Source organism: Gymnodraco acuticeps, unplaced genomic scaffold (assembly GCF_902827175.1).
Source record: "Gymnodraco acuticeps unplaced genomic scaffold, fGymAcu1.1, whole genome shotgun sequence".
In the NCBI taxonomy this organism is placed as follows: domain Eukaryota; kingdom Metazoa; phylum Chordata; class Actinopteri; order Perciformes; family Bathydraconidae; genus Gymnodraco; species Gymnodraco acuticeps.
In genome coordinates, this window is record NW_022990274.1 from 2,272,676 (window position 1) to 2,284,885 (window position 12,210).

The 12,210-nt window shown below is 38.7% G+C and overlaps 1 protein-coding gene across 1 annotated transcript in view; it reads left to right on the plus strand.

The window, feature by feature from the left end:
• LOC117549514 (interleukin-10 receptor subunit beta-like) overlaps positions 1-10,967 on the plus strand; it is a 40,029-nt gene extending 29,062 nt beyond the window's left edge. Inside the window, exons 5-7 of the mRNA XM_034221506.1 lie at positions 3,336-3,489; positions 5,126-5,271; positions 9,412-10,967. Of these exons, the coding sequence (XP_034077397.1) occupies positions 3,336-3,489; positions 5,126-5,271; positions 9,412-9,555 (444 nt within the window). The 3' untranslated portion in view covers positions 9,556-10,967. The remainder of the gene's footprint in view (positions 1-3,335; positions 3,490-5,125; positions 5,272-9,411) is intronic.
• The last annotated feature ends 1,243 nt before the right edge of the window (positions 10,968-12,210 follow it).

The following is a 12,210-nucleotide window of genomic DNA, read 5'->3' on the forward strand; positions in this document are numbered from 1 at the left end:
ATTTAAATGAATGAATCTTTCTCTTGTTAGTCAAGGAATTCAATGTATGATGGTTGGTCCTGCTTTTGTGTTCCGTTTTGGTGTAAAATGTAGCCTACATTTAAATAAAAATATAATGATAGTAATGTGAAAGCCTTTAGGCTACTCTGAAAATGTGTGTCCTGTAGATCCCCACATTCACCACAAACCCACATTCAGGATTGTGCATTTTAAATAATTTAACTCCTGAATATCTTCACACAAAACAATACAAATAATTGTTATTTATCAAGATCTAGCCATTTATGAAATAGCTTTCTTAATAACTATGTTTCAGTGACGTTAAAGATCATTAAACATGACTTAAATTGTTAGTATAACCTTAAGAAATGAATTGCACATAATAATTCCCACGGAGCTGTGAGCACTTATACATTTATGTGACGCTTTTCCACTCATCTTCCAGTTGTCGGTTTTCCTCTGTTGAAATGGACCAGCTGTGAAGGTGGGGGCGGGGCTTTTAACGAGTAGTGAAAACACTTCCGCGTAGTCTGCTCTCGTGTATCCTCCCTTTCGTCTCCTCCCGCACCCCTCCTCCCTCACCCCTCCTCGACTCCTCCGTGTGCATTTCAGCTATTGGGACGTCCTTAAAAATGGCGTGTCTTGATCGATTTCCGGGTCAAGACCCGGAGGAGGGGAAGAGAGGAGTCGAGGAGGGGTATTGGGATGAGGCTTGAGTGTTTAGATAGTTAACTTAGTCTAAGTTCTCAGTGGGTCTCAAACGGTTTGGTCACCATTTATGTAAACACATATTTCCATTTGAGAGGGTAGTAATTAGTAAAATATGCATGAATACAATTTTAAAAAAGTTAACTAGGTGAAAAAAGGTAACTTTTAAACCTGTTCGGCCCCGAGCCTGTCTTTCAGGTCTCAGGCTCGAAAATGACATTCCCAGAACAAATGACCATATCTTCCCTTCTAAAAGGGTTAAATTAATAATATTTTTTCTCAAAGTAATGATACCTGTGAGTTGGATGTAGAAAAGTCAGAATCAATATAGATGTTTTTTATTTTAAAGAAAATTCAGATTGAACATGGTAAAAAACTGTGTCCGTCCAAAAAATATTTTGTACTTATAGTGAAAACTAACTTTGGATGATGGGTTAGTAGACTAAAAGATTTAGGAATCCAAAGTACAACATATAATAAGTACCCTGTATCAAGATTGATGCAAAACAAGTGATATTTGACCTTTTTAGACAGATTTAACAAAAAAAAACTCTTCTGGGGCCATTTGGGTGGATTTTCCTTATCTCTGGCCCCCCTTGTTCGATTTTGACATGTGACATCTCTTTCTGACCGTTAGAGCCAATAGAATCCAATGGAAATCGTCCCGCACACACTCATGTTAAAAAAAGGTAGCCTCTCTGCGCATGCTAGCTTGCCTTAGACATGACTTAGAATTTAGAGGGGAGAAATATCGCTGCTCTGATATCAAGCAACGGAAAATTGTTATTGCTTATGGATTATCAGAACATTTCAAAGGGGACGCAGTCACATTGGATTAACCTATGGATTAACTACGTCATCGTTTTTGTCGTTTTAATGCCATTGAAGACCAGTTTAGACCAGACAAAGACGAAGGTAAGCCATGTTAGCGTTGTGGGCTACCTAACGCCACTTGTTTTGATGTACGTTTTTGTTGATAACGTTGCGAGTTTGTATCTTTCAGTGTTGAGGTGGGCACCGTTAGATTATGTGTCTCCTTGCGATTATAAACGATGTGTTGGATGTGCACCTAGGATCAGTAATAAGGGAGCCAGGAGTGATTATCGGTGCAGTAATAGGTTAGCATTTTTCGCTCAGGTCATTTAGATGCTTCTTATGAGACTTGTGTTTTGTTTTGGTAAGATGGTTTGTATCGTCAGTTAGCTGAGATTATTCCCGTTAATCTGGTATAACACATTAATAGGTTCTTACATATTAAGATCCCCTGAGACACAGTGTCGTGAAAAAAAAAACTAAAGTACCCGCCGGCGGGGACCTTCGGGCTTAACAGGTTTTAAAACTTGTTGAGAGCTAAAACTAGTCTTTGCTGCTGCCTCAAAGAGGAGCAGGGGGAGAGGAGGGAAAGGAAAGGAGGGAGAGGCTGATTCAGGAGCACAGACACACTCACAACTATAAATGAACCAAAAATAAATAAATAAACAAGTTTCAGTGTTTTTCATATAGGATATGGTATGTTATTGGTTATGGCCATGATTTGATGATTACAGCGGTAATTAAAGTTTAAAAGTCTCAAAAATGCTACAACTACTGTCACAAACTGGATGAATGTGAAGTATTTTGTTAAAGGAGGATGAAAGCGTAATTAAGGAGCACTATTGGAGTAATGGTTATTGGACTCAGGATTATTTGGATTCCCGCTGTATGAAGAAATTAAAGGACGGCGCAAGTGAAAACAATTCACAAAGGGATTAAACTGTTTAAAACACATGCTCAAAGTAAGCCGGATTTTGCCGATGTGTTTATGTGGATTCAAAAGTCGTAAATAATCTACAAAATGGAGGAGACCGATCTGATTGGAGCAACTGTTACAAATAATCCAACTGAAACCGGCATGGACAATGACTTGGTTTTAAAAATGCGCTTATCCAGGCAAGCCTGGTTTGACACTTTATGGGCAGAAGAAACATTTCTATTAAAGAAACAATTATACATTTCTGTCTTTTTATGCCTTTAATACTAACTTGAATTTTTATTAAAATTAATTAGTTAATTATTTTTTATATTTTATTGTAATGTAGAGACAAGGCTTTTAGTGACAATCAATTATTGCCTTACAATTATATGTAAAAAAGGTGGGGAACCACTGCCCTAGAGGATTTGAGGTCCACCCCCACTTAAAATCACATGGATAGGTTCCTAAATACATTTACCATTTTTTTAAAATAGTAACCCATGTCCATATATTTATTTGTGGGTAGTAGATTTAAACTATAGAGCTATCACTATGGGCCCTGCCTGTACCTGTTCGCTCTGCCATGACGTGAAGGGTCTGCTAACAAGCAAAGGCTAATGTTAATGTTGTTGCACGTCACAAAGGCACGTCATCCCCCCCAAGTATATTTCAGATATGTGGGAAACACTGGGTTTGTTTCACAGTAGATCTCAAAAGGTTCCAATGTGGCACACTAGAGCAACGCATTATAAGTTATTTCTATAGCATGAAGAGCATGGGGTGAACTGAGGGGGGGGGGGGATAAGAGTGCAGCATGGTTATCTGTGACCTCTGTAGTGTCCTGTAGCCGCTGCACACCTCCACCCTCCTAAACACTCCTCTGCTTTTCCTACAGACCAAGAACATGAGCAACATCCTGCAGAACCGGGTGGTTCTCAGTGACCTGGAGCCCTGGACCAGGTACTGCGTCCAGGTCCAGATCAGCACCAGGAGGAGGCCCAACCACCTCAGCCAGCCCAGCACCGCTATTTGTGAGAGCACCACCATCGGTACGCTCTTTACTGGATTGATTCATTTCTAAAAACACAGTGGGGGAAATGCTGGTAATCTTTTAATCGACTGGTCGATAGCGGGGAGATTCCCAGTCGATCGTGAGATGTGTCTAAAAATAGAACAACAATATTCTGTTTTATCGTCAATGTCCTATAACATAATCTTCCTGTGCCAGAATAATGCACTTGAACGCATCAAAGCTTTGTGATTGGCCGGCGTGACACCATGTGTCAGAGCGTGGCGTGTCAACAGGAGTGACAGTCCGCACACACACAATTATGGCAGAAGCAAAAAAGCCCAAAATATATAATTTTCACCCCGAGTGGGAGGATCATTATTTTTGTATCTATTCCAATTCAAAGTCCATCTGTCTCATCTGCAATGCGAGCGTGGCTTTATCGAAGAAGGGTAATTTAGGAGCGGCATTTCAAAACAGTGCACAAACGCTACGAGACGGAATTCCCTCCTAATTCTGCCCTACGCTCCCAAAAGGGGAGGGGCCTGAAAGGACAGCTAAATGCACAGCAGTCCATTTTCACCAGGCCCAACAACAAGAGCAAGGCTGCTACCATAGCATCTTATCGTGTCAGTCACGTTCTTGCGAAACACATGAAGTATTTCAAAGATGGCGAAGTTGTGTAAGAAGCATTCCTGGAGGCTGCCGACGCGCTTTTGGGGGACAGTAAAAATAACAGTAGCATTTCAACAGGTTTTTGATATAATAAAAACTCAAGTTGGATACCGTTATTAATCAGCTGTAAGTTTTTGTTTGTTTGAACTTCTTCATTATAATTATTGTACAAAATGGTATAAGAATGCAAACTTAAATTGATTATAGTCTATTATCAATTCAGGTTAAGAAACTAGTGTTGCTTGCATCCTATTTTAAAGGCATTTATTTTTATAATCTACTAAAATGCAACAAAAAAAGGGTTTGATTCTATTAATTTTGTCTCTTTTATTGCACTTTGGCAGCAGATTCCTGTGTAGCTTCAGATCTGAATTGTCTTATTAGTAAGCCTAATTTATACTTTTGTAGCAACACTATTTTTATATAAGGACAAAGAAAGGGTTCAGTGTATTTTATTTTTTTCCTGTGTCATATGTGGCAGCACTGTTCAATGTTTCTTGAAAATATTACCCACTGTAGTATGTGACGTGTGAATAAACTCCAACTCTGTATCAACAACACTGTTGTGTAACTTCAGTTAAATACTTGTATGTGTGTAGATTAGAAAGAGGTAAGATAAAGGATCTGCAGTATTTTATGAAGTATTAATCGTACAAAGGTCAGTTTTATACAAGTAGTGTGTATTTACCTGGTAGTAGGCTGTCTGTAATGGCTACGCCTCTCTATTTGGACTGGTAGATCTCGGCAGACTGGCAACTTTAAAAGTAGCTCTCGGTTCAAAAAAGGTTGGGCACCCCTGTTCTAGCTCCTCCATGAGAAATGCTCTTCTGGATGAATAGGCAAACATTTCCACAGACACACTGCAAAATGTTGTAGAAAGCCTTCCCAGAAGAGTGGAAGCTGCAATGACTGCTTCAGATCTAAAATCATTTTGTGTCAAAACATTACATCATCATTAGAAACGTGCTAATCCCAGCTGTGTTTCTCTGCTTCTTTTGCAGATGAAGAGGCTCCTTGGGTGGCAGCCGTGGTGACGTTTGTCGTCACGGCGATGGCAGTGGCTCTGGTGGTGATTGTGGTGGTGTATCGGAAACACATATCCCGCTTTCTCTGTCCAAAAGACGAACTGCCTCAGCACTTTAATGAGGTGTGTATGTGTATTTTTTAACCTTTTAATAATACATGAACAAATATTTTGGTTATCAATCTCAATATTCTAATTTATCAAATACATGTAGTACATTATAAAAGTACAATATTTGCATCTGAATTGTGAATTGTAGTGGAATAGAATAGTAAAAGTCGCAGGACATGTAATTACAAAATTAATGTACCTTACATTTTTTACAATTACAAGTAGTTAAGTAAATATAATAACTACCAGTCCAGCACTGCTCAACTATTTTCCCTTCAAACCCTGTTATGTCTTTGCTCATGAGGCAAGTAACATGAAATGGCAAAATGTCCAAAAGAAATGGCACACTCACTCCCTCTGTACGCATGTGTATTTGTCAGAGGTGGACAAAGTTTTCAGATTCAGTACTTCAAATTTGAAGTAACAGAGTGTAGGAATAGTGTGTTACAAGTACAATTCCTGCATTCAAAATGTTCCTCAAGTAAAAGTAGATAAGTATCAGCATTAGGGTTGCAAAGGGGCGGAACATTTCCGGTAAATTTTCAGAAAGTTTCCATGGGAAGTTAAGCTGGGGAATTTTGGAAATATTCTATGCAAAATTAAACAAAAAACATGACATTTCAACAGATTTCTTCTTTTTTTTTAAGTAGAACAGAACAAGTTTTAATTATTTAATTATTTATTTGTTTCATTGAAGAACGAAAACAGGAATGTTGAGTTAAATATCACTCATCCCCCCCAACCCCACTCATTAAACAATGAACAAAAATGTACCCCCCATCCAAAAATCCCCACAAAGTCCCATTCAAAATGTTAAATGAAAAGATGTGGCTTCATTTGTCTTGTGCTTTTGGCTCAAAAGTGTGATCCAGTCTTCTTGAAATCATCTGTGCATGTGATGGAGGAATGCACAGTAGGGGGTGTGGTCCCAATAGCCATGCAGTAAGCAGTGTGCTATGGCATGGATATTCAAGTGCACTTGAATGGTATCTGTTTGTTTTAGGCAAGGCAAGTTTATTTATATAGCACTTTTCAACACAAGGCAATTCAAAGTGCTTTACAAAAAATGAAAGAGATTAAGAAAATGGCATTTAAAATCAGTCATTAAAAAGAAAAGCTAATAAAATAAACATTAAAAGAAAAAATACATGGATAAAAGTTACAGTGCAGTCTAAGATATGAATAGTTCAATTAAAAGCAGCGACAAAAAGAAAAGTCTTCAGCCTGGATTTAAAAGTAGTCAGAGTTGTAGCGGACCTGCAGGTTTCTGGGAGTTTGTTCCAGATATTTGGAGCATAATAACTGAACGCTGCTTCTCCATGTTTAGTTCTGACTCTGGGGACAGAAAGCTGACCAGTCCCTGAAGACCTGAGAGATCTGGATGGTTCATAATTTAGCAGGAGGTCAGAAATGTATTTTGGGCCTAAACCATTCAGTGCTTTATAAACCAGCAGCAGTATTTTAAAATCTATTCTTTGACACACAGGAAGCCAGTGTAAAGACTTCAGAACAGGAGTGATGTGATCCACTTTCTTAGTGTTAGTGAGGACTCGAGCAGCAGCGTTCTGAATCATCTGCAGCTTCCTAATAGATTTTTTAGTGAGACCTGTGAAGACACCATTGCAGTAGTCGAGTCTACTGAAGATAAAAGCATGGACAAGTTTTTCCAAATCCTGCTGTGACATTAGTCTTTTAATCCTAGATATATTCTTTAGGTGATAGTAGGCTGATTTAGTAACAGTTTTAATGTGACTGTTGAAACTCAGGTCAGAGTCCATGACTACACCTAGATTTCTGGCTTTATCTGTTGTTTTGAACATTGCAGACTGAAGCTCAGCGCTAACTTTTATACGTTCTGACTTGGCTCCAAAAACCATTACCTCAGTTTTATCTTTGTTTAATTGGAGAAAGTTCTGACACATCCAGTCATTGATTTGTTCAATGCACTTACTCAGTGTTTGAATTGGAGCATAGTCTCCTGGTGAAATTGTTACGTAAATGTGTGTGTCATCTGCATAGCTATGGTAACTTATTTTGTTGTTCTTCATTATCTGAGCCAGTGGTAGCATGTAGATGTTAAAGAGAAGAGCTCCCAAGATGGAGCCTTGAGGAACCCCACATGTCATATTTGTCAACTCAGATGTGTATTTACCTATAGAAACAAAGTTGTTTCTGTCCTTTAAGTAGGATTCAAACCAATTCAGAACTGTTTCCGAAAGTCCCACCCAGTTTTCCAGTCGGTCTAGTAATATGCTGTGGTCAACAGTGTCAAACGCAGCACTGAGATCTAATAATACTAACACTGAAGTTCTGCCACTGTCTGTGTTTAAGTGGATGTCATTAAAGACCTTTACAAGAGCAGTCTCAGTGCTGTGGTTTGGACGAAAGCCTGACCGGAACACATCAAAACAGTTATTTAAATGCAAGAAATTACTCAACTGTTGAAAAACAACTTTTTCAATGATTTTACCTAGAAATGGGAGGTTTGATATGGGCCTGTAATTGTTCATTACTGAAGCATCTAGATTATTCTTTTTTAAGAGCGGTTTAATGACTGCAGTTTTCAGGGCCTGTGGAAAAATACCTGAGTGAAGAGATTTGTTTACTATATGAAGTAGATCTGAGGCCATGCAAGGCAAAACATCTTTGAAAAATCCTGTTGGAATAATATCAAGGCAGCAGGAGGATGATTTCAGAAGTTGAATAATGTCCTCTAGGTTTTTATCATTAATCTGATGGAATTGTGTCATGATGTCTGAATTGATGTTAAGTGGAGATAGGGACAACACATTTGCTGTTCCTGATGCAGAGGCACTGACTGCTTGTCTGATTTTCTGAATTTTGTCAGTGAAAAAGGCAAAATCATTGCACGCCCAGGTGGATAGAAATTCAGAGGCTACTGACACTGGGGGGTTAGTTAGTCTGTCGACGGTAGCAAACAAGGCACGTGCGTTGTTTTTGTTTTTGGTAATGATGTCAGAGAAGAACGATTGTCGTGCGTTTTTCAATTCCAAATTATAAAGGCCAAGTCTCTCTTTATAGATTTCAAAGTGAACCTGGGGATTTGTTTTTCGCCACCTGCGTTCAGCTTTTCGACATTCTCTTTTTTCTGTTTTCACGGTCATGGCCTTTCTCCATGGAGATATTTTCTTGCCAGACACTTCCTTTAACCTAGTTGGAGCAATGGCATCTATAACATTTTTAATTTTTGAATTAAAATGATCTACTAGCTCATTTACTGAGATGTTAGCAGGGGCAAGTGTGGAAGAGAAATTCTGAGTAAACATTTCCCTAGTATTTTCAGTTAAACATCGCTTTGTGGTTACCTCTTTTTGAACATTTTTGTGAACAGAAATAGAGCTCTCAAAGAAAACACAGGAATGGTCAGAGAGTGCAACATCAGTCACCACAACCTTAGAGATATTTAGACCCTTTGAGATAATTAAGTCCAGAGTGTGCCCCTTATTGTGCGTGGGCTCCGTCACATGCTGAGTCAGAATTTAGTCAAGATTATGCTAAAATATACTTTTCCCAACTATATTTAAGTTCCCTATGAAGAGCCAACCTTCAATTTAGAAAATTCCCAGTTTATTCCCATAAATTCCCGTTTATTCCTGTTTATTCCCGTTAATTCCCATGGAAAGTTTCCATCTTTGAAATCCCGGAATTTTGCAACCCTAATCAGCATCAAAATATACTTAAAGTACCAAAAATAAAAGTATTCATTATGATTGGCCCATTCCAGAATAATATGAAATGTTTTATAATGATTGATCATTAAAGTGTTCTCAAAGCTGGTAAAGGTGCAGCTAGTTTGAATGACTTTGTATACTGCAGGGTAGCTTGTGAATTTACTCCAGGTGGAACTAAAGTCTGATTTAACAGTCAATTATATTTCACATCATTCATCCAAATCTGTAAATTAACTAAAGGTATTAAATAAATGTAGTGGACTAAAAGTACACAATTTACCTCTTAACTATAGTGGTGTATTAGTAGTAAAACATTTTACTCAAGTAAACTACAAGTCCCTCAAAATTGTTTTTAACTACAGGACTCGAGTAAATCTACTTTGTTACTTTATGCCACTGGTATTTGTTCAGTAAGAGTCTTTAGCCAGGTATTAAACACAAGTTCCTCCCCCCCCCTCAGGACCTGACGAAACGCCATAACTCGTCCTGGTACATAGCCATAGCCGAGGAGATCTTCCACCAGGTGAGCATCATCCCAGACAGCAGTGTCCTGGAGGCAGAGCACCCTCTGGAGGCAGAGCCGCCTCACAACACACAGACATAGAAGCAGGGGGGGAACCGCAGAGACAATGAAGAAGAGCTGATCTGCAGTCAGGTGAGACTGTAACAGATTATCAGCAGGGACACTGAGAAACAGTGGAAGCATGGATTCTTACCTGACATCAGAGTTTGAGCACATTTTCCAGGAGTCTCATGTGAAACAGTGAAGAGGGGAGATGGCAGAGCGACAGGAATGATAGCTCATCCTGCTGATGTTGTTCCTGTGATGGACAGGTGTAATGATGCCCTCATTTCACCTCATGCTGATAGAAGGAGCATGGCACCCACACAAGTATTTATGCTGCCATGGTCAGGGTCGGGAGGATTATTTAAAAAAAAAAAGTAATTGCTAGTTACCTATACACGTTTTTTTAAGTAACTTCATCTGGGTATTGAAATATTAAAATAATGTAACCCGATTGATGCTTTCCGTTACTCTTGGATTACCTAATTGTCAAATACAGGCTAATAAATAAAAGAGAAAATAAATAAATATAAGATGTTTTTTACTTAAAGGTGGGGTAGGTAAGTTTGAGAAACCGGCTCGAGATACACTTTTTGTTATATTCCATGGAATGCTCTTAACATCCCGATAGCAATGAATATCTGAAGTGCTTTGACAACAAATCCATAAAAAACATCATCTGTGGAAGCCGTAGCGCTGTAAAAAGCACGACAAATCATCTGAGCCGGCCCGGCTAAAGTAACCGGATGGCCTACCTGCCTGTCAGCCTTCCATCTGTGCACAAACTTATCTCGTGCCCTCATTGGTCATGTGCGCATTCGAATGTGTTGGAGGAGGGGCTCTGTAAGGAACTGGCAGATTTTTCCGGCTGTGTATTTTCAAATTCTCGCGCACTCGAGCTGGTTCTTCCAAAATTACTTACCCCACCTTTAAAACAACAGAACTATGAAACCTTAGAAAAAAAATAAACCTACATATTTAGTATGGAAAATGAATTAATTTGAAGGAAAAACTGTCTTTCATTAAGCATATTCAGGCAGTAGCCTATGCATCTTAATCATAAGAAGTGGTTTTATTTACAGAGGGTCTAACAGACATGTTGTATCAGGAGCATCATTCCACTGACAAGCCAACAAAGCAAACACCACTCGCTGCACATCATTCCATTACAATGATCTGTTCATCCCCAAGCCTTGCCATGGTGCTATAAGAACCAACATTTACCATGTGATGTAAAACACTGCATAATCTGCCGTTCAATAGGCATCACATTTTGTGAAGCATTCATAGTTTTAATATCCCTTATTGTGGTAATAGGACATTTTCCTAATTGTATTTTTATGGTGAACATTGAAAACTAAACTAAATGTATTTGTCTCTCACAGTTAGCTAAATGTTTAAACTTTATTGTTGTACTCAGTTCCACTTGAATAAAGTATTTTTGTACTTGTGCTATGAGTTGCTGTGTTGATTGAAAAGAAACAATACACAGAAACGTTAAGAGTCGTTCATGAAATGGAATTCAAATAAATGACCTGTATTGCTAAAATATGAGGGGGAAAACATGTGATAATGAGTAACTGTGGTAGATCATTATCACATCAATATTTGTACTCAATGGGTTTTCTTTGAACTTAGAATCCTAACATTTTTAATAATATTTTTGTGTCCGACATGGTTGTTCTAGCAAAAAAAAGTCCCTTATTCAGAAGTTGAGAACCTATGCAAGTTTTATTTTGAAATGTTATTGAACATGTCTCCTAATGCACTGAATAGTCCATTCTCAGTCTTATGGCACATTTCCATTGCAGGGCCTCGCTCGGCTTAGTACGGTATAGTTAGCTGGGGCAGTAACTATAGTAACGCAGTGTTGGTGGAGCCGTGACGTCATCTTCAATGTGAACCACAGAAAAACAACATCAGTCGTTAGCTGTTAGCCCTCAGAGCTCACAGCTCCTCATATCTGTTCAGAAACTAGACAAAAGTTAAACAAGTACAAACCACAGACTGTCTGTGTCATGGAGAATACAGTCACTGGTTTATTTAATTAGACCCTCCAGAAAAACGCGATTCTGCGATCGCAGAATTTACCGCATAATCAGCAAATTGGCGCAGATTTTTAAAAGGCCGCATATTTATCAAAAGGCCGCATAATCAGGGCCGCCTTCATGCACGGGCTGACCTGGGCTGAAGCCCAGGGGCCTACATAGATCGGGGGCCTATCATGAGCCAATTAAAAAAAATTAAATTAAAAAATTAAAATCTTTTATCGGGTGTTTTATTTTTATTTTAAATAAACAAAGTCTTGGCTTTCAGAATATGAAACTTGTATTTCCAAAATCACACGATAAATACATTTTTGAAGCTTGTAAAGGGAAGAAGACAGCTCTCCCTCGCCACTCTGCTGTTCCGCAGCGCTGCCCCCCTCTCTCCGCTGAAATTATGAATGTAAGGCATATAGTAATCATAGATAACACGGCAGGGTCCGTTACAGTTTGTTTTCATCTGATTTCAAATAAACAAAGTCTTGGCTTTCAGAATATTAAACTTGCTTCGGCAAATTCAGATGATAAATACAACTTTGAAGCTTCGGCATAATTACAAGCGGAGAACGGAGTAACTTGACGTCACAGCAGGCATAACAACAGCCGGTGTTTCTCGTGAGTGTTTTCCCCAGGAAACAAACACAATACA